Source organism: Polistes canadensis, unplaced genomic scaffold, assembly GCF_001313835.1.
Source record: "Polistes canadensis isolate GaletaPanama2010 unplaced genomic scaffold, ASM131383v1 scaffold_232, whole genome shotgun sequence".
In the NCBI taxonomy this organism is placed as follows: Eukaryota; Metazoa; Arthropoda; class Insecta; order Hymenoptera; family Vespidae; genus Polistes; species Polistes canadensis.
Window position 1 is genome coordinate 50,288 of NW_014569779.1, and position 17,316 is coordinate 67,603.

The 17,316-nt window shown below is 28.6% G+C and overlaps 3 protein-coding genes across 4 annotated transcripts; 2 read left to right on the forward strand and 1 right to left on the reverse strand.

Annotated features, from left to right (window-relative positions):
• Window positions 1-5,542: 5,542 nt before the first annotated feature.
• Window positions 5,543-7,316, reverse strand: LOC106790343 (SUMO-activating enzyme subunit 1). Of its 2 annotated transcripts, none has more exons than XM_014755158.1 (6): window positions 7,109-7,316; window positions 6,691-6,862; window positions 6,362-6,618; window positions 6,112-6,290; window positions 5,908-6,040; window positions 5,543-5,820 (listed from the first exon to the last, which is right to left on the reverse strand). In XM_014755158.1, the coding sequence occupies exons 1-6, from the start codon at window positions 7,204-7,206 to the stop codon at window positions 5,661-5,663; spliced, it is 999 nt and encodes a 332-aa protein (XP_014610644.1). In that variant the 5' UTR covers window positions 7,207-7,316; the 3' UTR covers window positions 5,543-5,660. The 2 variants fall into 2 exon arrangements, with proteins under 2 accessions (XP_014610644.1, XP_014610645.1); XM_014755159.1 differs by having other exon boundaries at window positions 7,046-7,116.
• A 279-nt stretch (window positions 7,317-7,595) lies between these two features.
• LOC106790352 (protein C12orf4 homolog) lies at window positions 7,596-11,832 on the forward strand. Its single transcript, XM_014755169.1, has 10 exons — window positions 7,596-7,946; window positions 8,587-9,100; window positions 9,863-10,084; window positions 10,211-10,414; window positions 10,518-10,630; window positions 10,712-10,848; window positions 10,952-11,072; window positions 11,142-11,260; window positions 11,344-11,469; window positions 11,564-11,832. Exons 2-10 carry the CDS (start codon window positions 8,595-8,597, stop codon window positions 11,675-11,677), a joined length of 1,662 nt encoding a protein of 553 aa, XP_014610655.1. The 5' UTR covers window positions 7,596-7,946; window positions 8,587-8,594; the 3' UTR covers window positions 11,678-11,832.
• Window positions 11,833-13,386: 1,554 nt separating this feature from the next.
• LOC106790353 (leucine-rich repeat neuronal protein 1-like) lies at window positions 13,387-16,309 on the forward strand. Its single transcript, XM_014755170.1, has 4 exons — window positions 13,387-13,763; window positions 14,648-15,004; window positions 15,148-15,749; window positions 15,952-16,309. Exons 1-4 carry the CDS (start codon window positions 13,704-13,706, stop codon window positions 16,244-16,246), a joined length of 1,314 nt encoding a protein of 437 aa, XP_014610656.1. The 5' UTR covers window positions 13,387-13,703; the 3' UTR covers window positions 16,247-16,309.
• The last annotated feature ends 1,007 nt before the right edge of the window (window positions 16,310-17,316 follow it).

Below are 17,316 nucleotides of genomic sequence, written 5' to 3' on the forward strand. Positions count from 1 at the left end.
AAAATTTCAATAGACTTTTCTAACCTTATCGATTAATCGTCTGATATATTTAATGTCTTTTTATTGCGATTAAAATAAGTATAATGATTTGTTGTTCTAAGTTAGATAGGTCAATATTCTCGTGTTCTTTCCAAAAATTTGCCATCATTTTTATATATTTCTTTTTTTTATTGTATATGTATCTTTTTAATTAAAATCATAAGTTTAATAATATCTCAAATTTGTCTGTTACCTAATTGAAAATAATTCTTTCACAATATTATTTCGAATATTTTTTTTTATAATTATTATAACACATATATTATTTTATTCTATTAATTTATTAATATATAAATTATTNTATATAAATTATTTAATATATTTATGATTATTAATATATAATCATATTATTTAATATATATTATTTTTCGTGAAATTGAAATATTTATTCTATCAAAAAATATTATTCGTATTTAAATATCTAACACAATGGCAAATAAATAAATAAAATAAAAAATATATATACAAATATATTTTTTATTCGCAGTATTTATTTTATAATTCGCATTGGAGATAAGGAAAAAAAGTAAATCTAAAATCTATAAGTTAAATTATTCAGACCAAAAAAATTCGTTTGACACGTTGCATCGGACTTCACATAAGATTATCAACAAAATATTGTTATATAGATGTAGAAATATAAAAAATAAAATAGAATACTCTAAAAAGATAGAGTAGATATAATAAACTCACTTGAAATTTCTTATACGATTTCCGGATACACTTTTGGTAGTATATACTGTAAAAAGTAAAATCGTAAAAAAGGTATTTCATATATCGTTGAATTGTGAGTCTGATGAACGTCCAAGGAAATAAGAAGAAAGTACATATAAAAAGAAGAAAAGGGAATATACGTGGATTGAAAAAGGGTCGATTTCTTTTCGTTTCTCGCATGTCCAACGATGATGGTCGGACAACCAACAGTTACATACATGACGAATAATACCCCACTGCACAATGTATCGGATTTTACGAGTAACTCAGCTAAGAACAAAAAAAAAAACAAAAAGAAAGAAAAGGTAAAGGTAAAGGGGGAAAAAGAAGGAAAGGTGACGGGGTATACCGTACGCGAGAATTTTCATTGGTCGAAAGAGTAAAAGAAAATAATAAAACGAAAAATAGAAAGAGAAAGAAAATGGAGGGTGGGGAGGAAGAAAGGGGGGAAAATAAGCGTTGGAAGGCACTCAGATTTTATTACGTTATTTTGTTAATGCACTCGGTAGGGCTCGTCCACCACCACCCCCAAGTCGCGAGTGTAAGAGAGACTTTTTGCTCAAACGAAAAATATTATGTCCCTCGGTCAGAAAACGGGCTATGAAACCTCTTTATGCTTTTTCCTTCTTCCATCGAATCCAATGTTGTTTCTACGTTCGTGAAATTTCATCTACCTATATCATCCTACTACCCAAGTTGCGTTCTTACACTAAAGGAAAAATAATATAAGTATCGTTCCTTTTCTATCCTTACGAGAAGTTTTTAGTGAACTGGGGAAAAACAGGAAAGAAGAGTGTGTGTGTGTGAGTGAGATGGGTGAAAGGGGGCAAGGGGAAGGGGAAAGAAACTTAATAATGAAGAAGAAGAAACCATACCGACGACAATAAGACACTGATAAGGGAAAATCGTGTTTCCTATGGGAAAAGGCCAAGCTTATAAACGGTTTAAGCCAATGGAAAGTGATATCAACGAACCACTAGTCGTAACCAGTTGACTCACGTACTTACACCATACTTTCTTTACATTTATTCCTTGTCTTTTTCGTTCTACGTGCACGCGATGATTCCTATTTCTTTTTCTCTTTTTTTGCCTTATCTAAACGCGATGATTGATTTTTATTAAAGAGAAACATTCAATCGATAAACAATGTATGGGTGTATCGAATAATACGACTCTCGTGATAAGTTTTATTTTTTAATGAATTCTGTAAGAAAATTTTTGATTAAAAAAAACAAAATGTAATATTAGGTTTAACTGAAAAATTAATATTACAGGTAGCGGTCCTACACAACATGGGATCCTATAATAAAATTTTCATACAACACATGGATAACACAATGATTGTTTAACATATTTTACAAAATTAAATTACCTCAAAATAATGACGCGAAGTAATAATGAATTTTAAGTCTCGTATAACAACACTTATGCATTTTTTTAGGAACCTATCTACCGTGTTATAGTAGGAACAAGAACTTTTGGGGTTCATCCTAATAAATAATAATGTTTCATAAATTTAAGAATTATAATCAAGAAAAAGAGCAAGTAAGCAAGTAAGCATAATTCGAATGAATGATACTACGATAAAAGAAGTAAAAAGGAAAAAAAAAGAAATAATGCATACACACAGATACACACACACACGAAGTGTTCCAGGAAAGTGATTATTATATGTAGTAAGTTAAGTTCAGTTTCAAGAGACCGTTATGTAGGAGAAGATTTATTATTTGCTCGTCGTAATCGTTGCTATGCACGATCCTCCTCCACCTCCTCCACCTCTTCCTCCTCTTTCTCATTCTCCTCCTCACGTGCAAACTCAACGCCAGGAGCAGCAGCAGTTGTAGTAGACGGTCAAAAAGTTAATAGTGCATTAGCCGAAGAATGTGCTCTCCTTATATACCGAAAAAAAACTGACTGCATTCACGAGTATACATTTATGCGAATGGTTTTTTCTTCTTTTTTTTTTTAAGCTTTACAACAGCCCGTTTAAGACCATATTTAACTATACAGTCTTGTCGTTTTAGAAGGGCAACCCTTCTCACAGTTATACGTATGTAATAATATTTTTCGCATCTCTCTCTCTCTCTCTCTCTGTGCTGTGTCAATAAATACGCGCCAGAAGAGAGATCATTTTTTTTTTTACGGTGGTAATAATTTCCGTCGCACACCGTAAATCAAAGAACGGGACGGGATGTGTGAAAGGGTTACACCCGTGTATTTTTTTTTTTCTTTTCTTCCATTTCTTTCTTTTTCACTTGGAAACCGCGAGAAAAGGGCCGCCGACAAGGTCGTGGATGTTAAAAGGACCTTTAACGTCGAACCTTCCTTCCATTTTTTTTTTTTTTTTCTCTTCTTTCAATACGCGTAAAACGTGTACAACCATAAAAATATAAAGTCTACTATTTTTTTTCGTTAGGCCACCAAATTCCTTTCGTGGAATGGAATAATAAAATTCTTACTGTTTCAAAAATAAATGATTATAGTAATGCAGTTTCAATAGTTTCTACGTTCGTTCAACTTTAAACGGGATTTGTTCGATTATTTTTCTTACCTTGATGACGAATTCTAACATTCCTAAAGAAGTACGCGTTTTATCGATCTACTTTATAAGAGAGTCCACGTATTATAGGTAAAAAGCATTATATAGTACGTATATTAACGTGTTTATGTAGATTAATAGTAGTAGTAGTAGTAGTCTCTTGGTAAATTCCTTTTCCTGAGTCACGGGAAGTACCAACGAGTCTTTTTTACATTATTTAACGTGCTTTTATTTCTAAGCAGTCACGCGAGAAAACCTATTCCAACAATTCTATGAGGTGTCGCCATCAATCTTTATAATGTTTTCAACGAGTGTCATTCAACGTTGCATTAAATAATAATTATTATTATTCTCGTTGGACAAATGCAAAACAAATTAAAATATTGATTAAATGCATCCTTTATATTAATTTAATAGATTTCTATATATATACATTCGTACAATTTTTTTTTATATTTAACTTATCGATGAAAAACCAAAACAAAAAGGAAAAGAATAAAAAAATAATGAAAATATACGACACAAATTTGTGAACATTTGTTGAATCACGGTAGTATAATTTTAATCATGTACTGTATGTATATATATATATATATACATTTATAAATTTATTAATTTAATATACGGATATATTGTGATAAGGAAAAATGTTGTTTCATCGAATGAACAAGTAGACGTGTTAAAGTTATAAATCATCGAATCTAACAATTGGATATGCTTTTTGAGTCGCGAAAAAATACATCAGTCACGTAACACGTATATATACATATATATACAGCTACGAATAGTAATATCATCCCCCTCCCCCTGCTCCCACAAAATACGATGCAACAACGGTGTTATACCAGCAGAACTTTAACATGGTTTTAGGTGAAGCTCGACTAATGGTTTTTCGACGAGCACCAAATAAACTATCATGAAAGATAATTCGACAACCGTGAAGAGCACGTGTCTGGATCGTTAAGGGAAATGTCATTTGTACCTGTATAAAAGACAACTACATCTAAAGGCATGACATCTACGAGGATCATTAGATTTACATGCATATATACATACATACATATATACACCCATACTATTACTATGCAACCAGTAATCGTTGCAACGTCGAACGACACATCGCGTCTATGGGGAAAGACGATACATCATAATTCAGGGTAAAGCTACTACCCTGGAATCAACCTTCTACCTCCCTCCCTTCTTCCACCTCTTTCATCCCCTTACTATTCTAACATCCCACAATTCTTGGGTGAATATCGATGCAAGTCTGGAAAACACGCGATTATTTCAACGAAACTTTACCTATGGAAACATAGTACATACGATGAAAATCTATCACGTATTTTCCAATGTCTATAAAATATAAATGTGCACGTATTTAAAAAAAGAAAAAAAAGATATAATAAAATACTTATTGAAAAATTATAATATATTTTTTTTGTTTAATATCGGTATTATATAAAAGTATTGTTTCAGAGCTACGTAGAGAAAAAGTAATATCGGTTGGTTGATAATAATAAAACGTAAAATAGTCATAGCACCTTCAGAACTCGCAAAATCCTGGCTTTTTTTATACTCTCTTCCGTTTTCATTTTACGTATTACGACGCATTTCCCGTCCAATCGGGTAAGGAAAAGTATACCTGACTTTGCCTTATGAAATGTATTATACCAATAACCCGAATATAACGCGAGAGAATACGAATAAGCGGTAAGTTTCTATGAGAAACTGTGATCATGTTTTAAAATTGAAACGTTAGTATACTGCTAAAACGTTGCTTGAATTTCCACAAAATTCGACATGATTTTCTTTTCTCGTCTATGTTCTAATATTGTTGTTTATACAGGGTATCTCACATAACTCTAATCACGATTTTTCAAATATTTGCGATAATCTGACGAAAAAATACTTTAGACAAAAGTTGATCTGTTTTTTTAATGATTTTTATATTAAATTAAAGTATACTCTTTTATCTACGCGTAGAATACCTTATTGAATTATAAATCGATCTGCATAGGTTCATAAAATGTCAAAGAATGCAATGCTGTAAATTGTGCATCTTTGCAATTTCTGTTTGAAAAGTTTCGGTAAATATATTTTATACGATAATTTTTTATACGAAATATTTTTTATTTTTTATATTTTTAACGAACTTATATTCATTATTTAGTATTTTACAAAATGAAAAAGAAAACGTTTGTATTTTCAACACAGGAAAAAAAAAACTTTTTATTGGTAAAAAGTTAATTATTTTTTAAACTTAATTTTTACTATAATTTATTAATGGAAAAAAGTCAATAAGAATTAATATAAAAGTCTGAAAATAATTATTCGAAGATAATGACAATAATAAAAAAAAAAAAAATGATTAAATTAATTTTAATATTTTTCCGCACATCGTCGTAGGACTGAAAAGAAACATGTTATTGTGCGGTGCTTCTTTGAGTGAAACAGCTTTTATGATTTCTTGAGACATAACTCCGCCAATTATGGCACAAACTGGACTAATTTGGCCATACAAATTTTCCCTGAAAATTAAAATCAAATAATATATAACGAGAAATGAATTTATAGTATGTTTATAGTTTTAAATGAATAAATTAAAGGATACGTACTTTGACAAATATTTGACTAAATCTTGTAATTCATATTTGTCTGCAATCTCTTTCATTTCCTCGTGCAATTTTTCGGAATTTCTTTCACTAGGTAAAGGATCCCTGTTATGTTTCTCACGATAATGCAGCATTGCTATAAAATTGAACAACAAATGAAAATATCAAAAATTTCAAAATAATCATTAAAAAAGAAAAGATACTTACTCATCAATCCATAATACATTACTGCATCATGTGTAGGAACAAGACTTTTATCCAAATCTATGATAGATTCAAAAGGGACAAATGTATCCTTGCGCTTTTCAGTAACAACTATTTTTTCAATTCGATCTTTGGTTGGACTATCTTCGGTAACAGATACTGACTTAGTTTGTACAACTTCCCTAAAAAACATAGCTCTGCATTGATATTGAATTATAGAAACATTTTATCTCCAGTAAAGAAAATAACTAACTCGATATATTCATGTTCCATCAAATCTGCGAAAGTATATCCAAAAGAACCCCAAACATCTCCAGCAAAGAATTTTACATTATGCTCCCTGCATATCTTATTAATTCTTTTTAATTGAGTAATAGTACACTGTATAGCACAAATGACATTGAAATTACTGAAATATTCATCCGGCTTATCATCCACATTAGTAGTATCTGCCTTAACGACAACCATAGGATTCAAATTCTGTGCTCTTTGCAAAGATACTTCTGCTCTCTGTAAAAATACATAATAGTATATAAAGAAAATGTTTAATTGTATCAAATGAATTGTCATAAAACTACTTACATTTTTACCTAGTTGATCACGAGGTAAAAAAAACTGTGCACAGGTATCTTCTATTGTCATATTCCTATGATCTAAAATAGTTACTGTTTTAACACCCACCAATATTATATTTTTAGCAATCTCAGAAGAAAATCCATTCATTCCGATAATCAAAACTTTTGCTGATCTTAATCTGCAAACAAATAATTACATTTATGTGATTAATTATATAGATATTATTTATAAAATTTAAACATTTTTTTAATAAATATATTTCCTAATATTAAATAATACTTGTTCTATTCTATATTATGGTATATATGCATGGTTAAAATATTTATAAACATTTATTACAAATATTAAATAAATATATTACCATGAAATTCTGAATATGTTCAAACGCCGGTTACCATTTATAGGTTATAATAATTATATTTACCGTCTCTGTGATTCCACACCCCATAAGCGAATTTGCCGATCGTATAATTCAGCCTCGGCATCTGTTAATTCTATTACATTATTTTTATTCTCAGTCATGATTCAAATAAAAATAAAATTATCAATAAGAAAAGCAAATAGTTTGTATAAAGAATACTAATAGTGTTACTAAACACACACAATTCAGTGGTGTCAACATAATAATTTTCCCGCTTTAAATATCAAATCTAGTAATAATTAATGCAATTTTTTTTATAGGTTATATTGTCCATATTTTTACGAAAAAACATAATAAACGTGTGAAAAAAAATCGACATTAAATATAATTTAACATAATTTATATTATAAAATTAATAATTTGATTTTGCTGCTTAATCATTAGGCTTTATAAAATATATGAAACGATATAGTTTAACTTTATTCAGTAATAATAATAATAATATGCAACACAAAATTATCTATATAGAAATACCAAATTTTAAGTTGGTAGTACTGGATTAAGTAATTGCGGGGGTGTTTACAGTTCACAGTTAGTGATTGTTTTCCTTACGAATAATATATTATTTTGAAAGGATTATATAAAACAATGTGCGGTAAATTTAATAAAGCACACGTTAACCGATCAAGATTAAATTATAATCAATTAAATCATTGTTAACGATAGTATGAATAGATTAAAAATTTCATCTAAGAGAATTAGGTTAACCACGAAGAATCACAACATGACGTTTCAACGATCTATCATCTAAGTATTGTATATATATATATGTATTATCAGTGTATGTACACATCAAAAACGAAAATATTGAAATTATTTCTATTTTATATAATTAATAAGCGTAAGTGTTTTAATTCATATGTATTTTTTTTTTTTCTTTTTTAAACTATTTCTATTTCACGTAGTATACCTATTTTATTAATGTTAATGTAGAATGATTTATTCGGCTTGTATTAAACTCCTTTTTCCATTGATAACAATTTTATTATCAATTTGATATTTGATGCCATTTAAAATGATCGGTTTAGAAAAACTTTACCATTTTCACAACAATTCATTTTTAAATAAACATATACTAATGTTTTAAGATTTCATATTTGTTGATAAAATAGATTGTAAAAAAATTATATTGATAAAAAGAATTCCTATTTATAGAGAATATAAAATTTATATTAAAATTAGATTTGATATTATAGATGACTAAATTAGGTGTAAAAATGTTTATCGTGAAATGATTCCTGATAAACAAACACGTACATATATTTCTAGAGATTATCTTTAACCATTTGACCTGAACGTTGCGAAAGTTGACCTTAAAGTAATAAGCAACACTCGCTTTAACATCGAACTGCATTGACCTCTTATAATTTTTTAATATAATTATGTGTTTATTATAATAACCAAATTTAATTAATTAAAATGAACGTTTTATAACATGTTATATATTTAAGTTCGTATAATACAAGATTTTTCATTTTTAGCATGAAAAATGAATCTACTCGAAGAAGAATGCATTGAAAAGGTTTTTATATACAAATTTCCAACATGTACAACAAAGGAAGAATACGTATTAGAAATACCTTTGAAAATTCCATATCAAGGTTCTATCAAAGAGTTAACGTATAGAATTATGTCATCGTTTAAATTACCATGCTACGTTGAGTCAGATTTAATGGAAACTATACAGCGTACTATTAAAGAATTAACTTTACAATACTACGATGAAAAGTCAGAGAAAGTTATAGATGCTACGAAGAAAGGTGATCTGAATATAGAAGATATTATTAAAAACTTGGAAAAGATATATAAACAAAAAACAGTAGAATATGCTGATCCGATAGGAACAACCGATGAAGAATTATTTGCGACAGCTTATCATAGATTAGTACACTCGCCATCCTTAGAACCAATTCTACAAGCGGAACATAAATATGGTAGAGATGTTACAGAAGTCATTCAAATGAGGAACACAAATTATGAACAGCTCACACAAAAGTTAGTACTTATATACTTGATCTATGTTACCGAAAAAGCTACTTAGAAAAAAATATTTTTATTCTTATGCTAAAAGAGTCTCTGCCAGATGATAAGTTTAATCGATAATACAAAAAAAAATAATATATAATATCATTTTTATCAATCATATTTCTCACTTGAAAGTATATTAGCAGAGAAAGGTCAAGATTATAATATATCTTTAGTAGACAAATGTATGGGAAATAAGTTATGACTTGTATAGACTTTCTCGCATAGATTATCTCAGTAATTCGAATACTATTGAGATTATAGAAGAAGCCAACGATCGTTTTAACTATACATCATTGCAACATACTAATTATCTTAAACTAATTGATAGATTTATTAGGTTCGAGTTGAGACAAATATTTTGTTCCCAATACTGATAAAGTTTTATATACACATCATCGTTTTATTTATAACAAATTATCCACCTAATCATTTTTTTTCTGTGAATGCGACAATATGAAAAATGTAATTAGAAATTTCATATTAAGTATATTATATTATAAATTAATAATTTTAAATAAATATATATATGTGTGTGTGTGTGTGTGTGTTAGATATATTATCGTGTTAAGATTAAAATAATCATAAGGCATAGTTTAATTTCGAATGAAATTATTAGTAGAGTTTTATTTAAATGCAATTGATTTACAATTAGAGACAAATCAATTACTTTCAAAATATACAAACAAAATATTCCAATGGAGAATCGATAGAAAATAAATGGTCTTTCAGACAAACTGAGGAAATGCGTCTTGCCGTAGAAGCTTTGGAAGCTGGATCGACTGAAAAATCTATAAACGATATGGCAGGKCGTCATTTTGAGGAGCAAAGTTTACTACAGGGCCATTGGGGTTCGAGAGTCGATGCTTTAAAATTAGAACAAAGACGACAGTATCGTAATTGGATTATGAAATTATTGGAAGAACAACAAACGAATATGCTACCGACTCCTGTGTAAGTTTCTTTTTTTATTTTTTATTTTGAGGACCTATAGAAGAAGGAGAAGAAGAAAAAACAAACATTCGAAAAAAAATTCTTCGATATAATAAGTAAGAAAATTAATGATAAAAATAAAATTAGGGGTTCTCCGATGATACCAATGCCACCATTAAGACCAGGCTTAGGTACGTTTGTACCAAACGAAGAAAAACAAACGTCAGATTATCCTGTACTTGAAGAAAGTTTTACCATACATTTAGGCTCGCAAATGAAACAAATGCATAATATACGAATACTCACCGGCGATGTTCTCGATTTTTGTCGTACAAAAAAAAACGATTCAGGGTAAAACCGTATTGAAGATAAATTATATTTCAATTATTTCAACGATATATTTATTTTTGTTAATATTACGTTTGAACTTAAATGTCTGTTCTTAAAACAATAGGGTTCCAACGCCGCAGAGATTGCAAACAGCGTTAGGATTATATTCAAACGATTTGTGCGGATTGGTTTTGTTAAGTGATAATCATCTGGGCAGTTATTCAGGAATAACAAAAGGTGTTAGATTGCTTAATATTGTGTTCGTTGATTACAAATATTCAATTGTTAATAGTTTTTAATGTATTGGGTGGATTGTAGAATTGTGTTCGATATGTCAATTGACGACAGAATTTCATTTTCCCCCGATCGACGAACAATTGGAAAAAATTCGTGATGACGTTAAGGAAGCTGTTGCATGGCGACAAGCTCATCATCGGGAAGGAAGCGATCCTCAGGTAAAATATCACATCGAATCTTCTTGTTTCTTTCGAATATAATAATAATAATAATAATAAGAAGAAGAAGAAGAAGATTATATATATTATTTCATTATTTTAGACAAAAAAACCACCAATGAGTAAGACGTTACAAACCGGTGACGTTTTTATTACGAGACATTCCAATTTAGCACAAGTCCATGTAGTATTTCACATGGTTGTAAATGATTCTTTAAGATCTGGTAGGTGATTATTATTTTATAAATAACAAAAAAGGGGAAACGTACTTTATAAAATGAACAAAATCGTAGGTGATATTAATTCAAGGCATCCAGCCATTTTGGGATTGAGGAATATATTGAAAACAGCTTGTTGCAACGACGTTACTACATTGACTATTCCAGTTCTTCTAGTTCATGAAATGACAGAGGTCAGTTTTGTATTGTTACTAGAGAATCAAATTAAAATTATATTCGACAAATTAAATCGATGGGATTTTGTATTGATCATCAGGAAATGACAGTGGCGTGGTGTACCAAAAGAGCCGAACTCGTTTTCAAATGTGTCAAAGGTTTTATGATAGAAATGGCATCGTGGGGTGGAGCAGAATTAAAAAATTTACAATTCCTTGTACCTAAGGTACACATTTATTAAGTTTATCGTTATCAAATTGATTTGATCTACTTTAATATGTTTTTTTGTTTTTTCTTTTTCTTTTTGTTTTTTATTATAGGGAATGTCGGAAGAAGTTTTTGGAACTCTAGCAACGATGTTACCAAGCATATTTCGGGTATCTAATCCATTGGTATTTAAAGCTACGAGTACACCGCAAACTCCAAAAAAATGAATCGCGTATCTTGCCTTTGTTATTGAAGAAAAATCCAAAATATTACGATATTTGTTACTATGTGTCACCATATATCTCATGCGCAATCGTTCATTTCGAACGTATAAAGATGATACGAACGAACGCTGTGAATAAACGTTTAAACTCTTAATGAGCTTTTTGTTTGAAATTTATTTCGCACCGTTCAAACCGATAAATCTCGTAAAATTATCGTTCGTCTTCGTCTGACTTATTTATTTTTTTTTCTTTTTTAATTTGCTATATACATATAAATTATATATGTTATTATAAGAATGCGTACCAACCGAATCTAATCGAATCTCGAAATGAATTATTAATATTGCAAAATAAAATGTGTTAATAATATTGCGATAACGATATTTAATACAGAAGTTTTATATTATATTTGATATAAAGGAAGAAATGATCTTTGATTTACGAGTACTCGAGCAATAACAATTTGTATCGAAGATCAAAAGGGCAATTAAAAAAAAAAAAAAAGAGAGAAGAAAAATAAAAAGAAGAAGAAGAAGAAAAAAAGAAGAAGATTATACCTGCACGACGTTATTATAATATATAGAAAAGATTTTAATAAAAATTTTTTCGGTTTATTTATCGCGAACGAAAAAAAAAAAAAAAAAAAAAAAAAAAAAAAAAAAAAAAAGAAAAAAAGAAAAGAAGAAAAAAATTGATAAAAACTCGGCACAAATAAGTAAGATATCATTATTTTTAACTGCAAATTAATTTAGCAACTGACAATGAAGAGAGAAAGAGAACTCGATGGAAAAAAGAAAAAAAAAAAAAAAGGAAAAAAAAAAAGAAATCTTTATCGTCGTTAGACATTCGGTTCATCTACACGAAGAGTCAGGAATTATCACGTTCACCCTGTATTTTTATTCCCAAAGAAACACATTATAAAGAATAGATTAACGTTTATAATATTTCGTTGCATCGAATATTTACGAACGAACATTTTTTTCTTTCTTTCTTTTTCTATTCTTTTTTTATTTTTATTTTTTTAAGATCATCATCACGCCGATCAAAGAATTTTGCAATCAAAATCATCAACAAAAATCGTAACTTAAAATTATTTGTCGAAAAAAAAAAATATTGATACCGATTAAACGTTTGATGGTTTAATAAAAAAGAAAAAAGAAAAAAAAAAAAACAATTACGGCCGAACGCACGAGATGGTAATAAAAAAAATAATATTGGTATTAATACAATAATCAAAGAATCGAACGCGAACGAGAATTAAACGCGAATAATAATAATCGTCGGTTTTATCGTAAAAATGAAGTACGTTCGCCTCTGAACGATTCTGAACTTTTGATTCGAGAAAACGTATTCTGTCATTACAAGTGCCCCGGGTATATACAAATGGTTCACATTCTCCAAAACAAAATTATCTTTTAAGAATTCGAATAAAGTATACCGATATATGATAAATAAAATTGTATAAAGAAATATATTAATATTGAAATTACATTTTTTTAAGAATTTCTTACAATTGTGTTAAAGAAATATTTAATCAGAAAAAAAATTTGTCGATAGAAATAAATCTAAAAATTATAATGAAATTATACGAATTAATATAATGTTATAGAATTATAAAATGTTATATATTTAATAATATTTCATATGATTTGTATGATAATATTATCAAAAAAAAAAAAATGAAGATATATATTATAATATTTTATATTTAATAATTAAAATACAATTTGACACACACAGTATAATATATGAATAAATAATAATTGCAGTTTGTATATAGTTACCACATACGAACCCCTTATAATTCGGCACTGAGATGAACGAACACAGGGAACTGTCGCTGATGAATTCGTTGTCATTCCACTGGATCATTTTGTGAGAAGCATTTATTCGAAGTTAAGTCTCTCTCAGTTATTAAGAAAGGATCCACAAAGGATTAATATATCGATTTAAATATATTTTTATTTTTATACAATTTAATATATCAAACCAGAGTAAAACGCACAACAGAGAAAAATTTTGGAGAAATATGTCGCTTGGAATAATTTTCGTTTTAACTTCGATCCTGTCTTTCGTTTCGGCAAATATGGTGGGTGGTGTTTCACCTATTATCATCGTCATTAATATTATCATCACGATCATCGTTATCTCCTTAGTGAATATTGACTTAAGTGATATATTTTGTTTATTTAATTAATCGTTTATCAAAATGCAGCTCGTAATCGTTTCGGAAATGTCCGACACCATGAAATATCTTCTTCCGGTTTCGTTATCTATTTCCTACGTGTTTAATATTTCCTATTTGTCTCTCTTTCTCTTCAAATGTTTCAATTAAATCTTATCGTTATTAATAATCACCCACTTAATACGAATTAATAAATTCGCGCCGGATTATTTTTTGTATGGTAATAATATGTGTGTATGCGTGTGTGTGTGTGTGTGTGTTTTTTAACCAGGAATCGGATAACACGTGTAACTGAGATTTCATTGATTTATTTATTTATTTTGAAGATAAATAATTATTACGTTAGGAGTTGAAAACTTCTGTGATAATTGATTATTTTATAAAATATTATATGTTAACGTTTTAGTTATATCGTTAAATCTCGAACGAAATAAATTTAGGTGTTTATCGGAAAGTATATAGAAAAAAAAATTATACACTTAAGGTAATTATTTAAAGGAAAAAAATTCGAGAAAATATAAATTTACAATAGGCGATTAGTTTAAATATGAAATTGTAATTTGATTCATTCTTTAAATCACCGAATTTTCATTCGCTACGTTCCCCGAAATTTTCTCGATACAAAATATTTGTTTTTAAAGTTATATATGTCAGAGTTTTTCTTTTTTATAACGTAATACTATCGAAATCAAAGCTGCCAAAAATCTTCCTTGTCCCACGTTAAAAATCGGCTAGAAAAATTGTCGTTAATAGAAAAGAAAAAACAATACGAATTTTTACATTTTTAGGTAAATCTTACCAATAGCAATTTAAAGAAAGAAGATTTCTTCTTGAAGATTCAATCAACGATATCTCTAAGCGAGGTGACGGATCTGATATTACGTCAAAACCAATTCGACAGTTTTTTAGATTGCTCAACGAATTTGAGTTCATTGAAAACGTTGGATCTATCACAGAATCATCTACAACGTTTTTTCTTTCTCTGCAAAGACGAATACAATCTTCAGGTGTTAAATGTCAGTCATAACAAATTGGAATATATCGATGACAATGCGCTTAATAATAGAATACCAAAATTAAAAATATTGGATTTATCATCTAACAAACTTTCTGTCGTCAATGAGACTATGTTGGAACATTTGAAGGTACGTTTCTTTTTTTTATTGTTTTATTTTATTTTCCTATTAAAAGAACAATCGAAACAAAACGATATTTATTCGAAGGATTTCGTAAAAAAGAAATAAAGATAATTTGATTGACGAGTTGATACGAATTTATTTTTTTTTAGATTTTAGAATTTCTTTCGCTAGCTAACAACCCAATTGCCGATGGAATACACGAGAATGCATTTTGGCCTTTGACCAAATTGAAACATCTCGATTTAAGAAACATCTCGTGTACTTTCTTCTCTGCAGAACTATTTAAAAGTTTAAATAATCTTTCAACTTTGGATTTATCTTGGAACCCGATAAGTACGGTCCCTTTGTTACCGATAAATCTAGAAAAATTGGATATATCAGGAACGCAGATATTTCAATTGGCTGGTTTCTATTTACCACGATTAAGAGAATTTCAAATGAATAATATGCCAAATTTAACGAAAGTTGCGTTAAATGATTTAGAAAATTTAACGAGTTTGGAGATATTATCGTTGATCGGTTGTAGAAATTTAGTACAACTCACGGTTTGGCCGCACCGCGGCGCTTTATTACCAAGATTGCAACGTTTATTTATCGACAATTGTGCTTTGGAAACATTGGAATCCGATCTTCGTTTAATTTTACAAAGAACAGCGGTCGTAAGTCTTCGGGATAATCCTTGGAAATGTGATTGCAGAATGCAATGGGTTAATATTAATAATTCTTCGAAAGAATTGAACACGGAGATAAGGTAGGAAACTACATTCTTATGGTAAAAAATGGTTTTAGTGTATCTATAGTTTCGCGTTTTAGTTCATAGATGGCACTAGTAATACCTTTTTCTATATAATCGAATTAATTAATATAATATAAAAATGATTTTTATTTATATACTTTTTATTAAATGTTATTGATATGTAAATAACAATTAATAATGAGATAAATATTTGTAGGTGTTCAATGCCGGATAAACATCGTAGTAAACTTCTCAAAGAAATTCCAATATACGAGTTAGAGTGCGACTCGATTTCATCGATTTTTTATCCGATTTTATGGACTTGCATAACGTTACTGATCCTTTTAATTTTTCTTCTAAGTGTTTTCTTCATCGTTAAGAGACAAGGTGGACAATGGACTGTTCGAAGACGAAATCAGGATACCGTTACTTACACGAACGTTGTAGAATCCTCGAATGATCTGATAAGAATATTAACTGTTAGCGATAATCACGAACGTAATGATGAATGAACAATTGAAGAAAGAAAGGAAAGAAAGAAATACAGCAACAACAACAACAAAATTAAATATCGAAATAAAAAAAAGAGACAATTATCGTTTTCGAACAATTTAATATATTCTAATTACAATTAGAAATAATTTTGTTAAACATGTTTTTTGTTTGTTTTCTTTTTCTTTTTCTTTTTTCTATACAGACACACGTGTACAGTACTCCTTTTTTTCATAAATAATAATATTGCGTTACGCGTTAATAAAAATTGAGATAATATAATTATTATAGTCAATATTGCGAGATTAGGAAAAAATTAATAATTTAATAATTGTACTTATACGTTTTTCGATCATTCTTCTACTTACATTATCAAATTTTAATATATTAGATAATAATTTGATTATTTTATTAATTCTTTCACCGAGCGCGGAAGTAAATGATCGATATATGTTTTTTATTTAAATTATATCAAATAAAATATATATATATGTAAAAGAAGGTTGAATCGATGAATATAAAAAAAAAATTATTAATATTATTGATTTATATATATGTTATAGTTTTTTTCGTCGAATATAGAATCGATTATTATTAAGAAATAAAAGATAATAAATGAAATGATCTATGGATCAACAAGGCTCGTTTTTTTTTTAGTGCCATTATCATTTTTTCTCTCTCTCTTTCTTTTTTTTTTTTATCTTTTTTATATTTCTTTTTCAAACCCGATTCACCGGTTGGCAATTACAAGTTGGAGTACTACCCAACGTTGTATGCTTCGTAATATTCGATAATAGTTATAAGTTCTTTGTAAACGAATAAAACACTTTTGTCAGTAGGCATTCAACTGTTTTTCGAAACCCTTTACCTTTCGAAAACCTTGTCCGTAAACTGTGTTGCCATACCACAAAAGAATGAGTACAAAGAGGGAAAAATGGTTGATTGCGTTCGAATGAAACTGAAGAGAGGAATAGTAGTAGTAGTAGTAGTAATAGTTTTTTTCTTTTTCTTTTAGTATTGCCTTTTTCTTTATTTCTTTCTTCAAAGGCAAATAATCGTACATACAAATATTATATATCGTTTCTAAATC

Bases quoted from the DNA above. Each gene is read 5' to 3' on its own strand.
- LOC106790353 (XM_014755170.1), top strand. From the start codon at position 13,704: ATGTCGCTTGGAATAATTTTCGTTTTAACTTCGATCCTGTCTTTCGTT. The intron at 13,764-14,647 runs GTGGGTGGTGTT...TTACATTTTTAG, and splicing joins CTTTCGTTTCGGCAAATATG to GTAAATCTTACCAATAGCAA. The intron at 15,750-15,951 runs GTAGGAAACTAC...AAATATTTGTAG, and splicing joins GAATTGAACACGGAGATAAG to GTGTTCAATGCCGGATAAAC.
- LOC106790343 (XM_014755158.1), bottom strand. From the start codon at position 7,206: ATGACTGAGAATAAAAATAATGTAATAGAATTAACAGATGCCGAGGCT. The intron at 6,291-6,361 runs GTTAGTTATTTT...TATGTTTTTTAG, and splicing joins ATGGAACATGAATATATCGA to GGAAGTTGTACAAACTAAGT. The intron at 5,821-5,907 runs GTACGTATCCTT...TTTAATTTTCAG, and splicing joins TTAGTCAAATATTTGTCAAA to GGAAAATTTGTATGGCCAAA.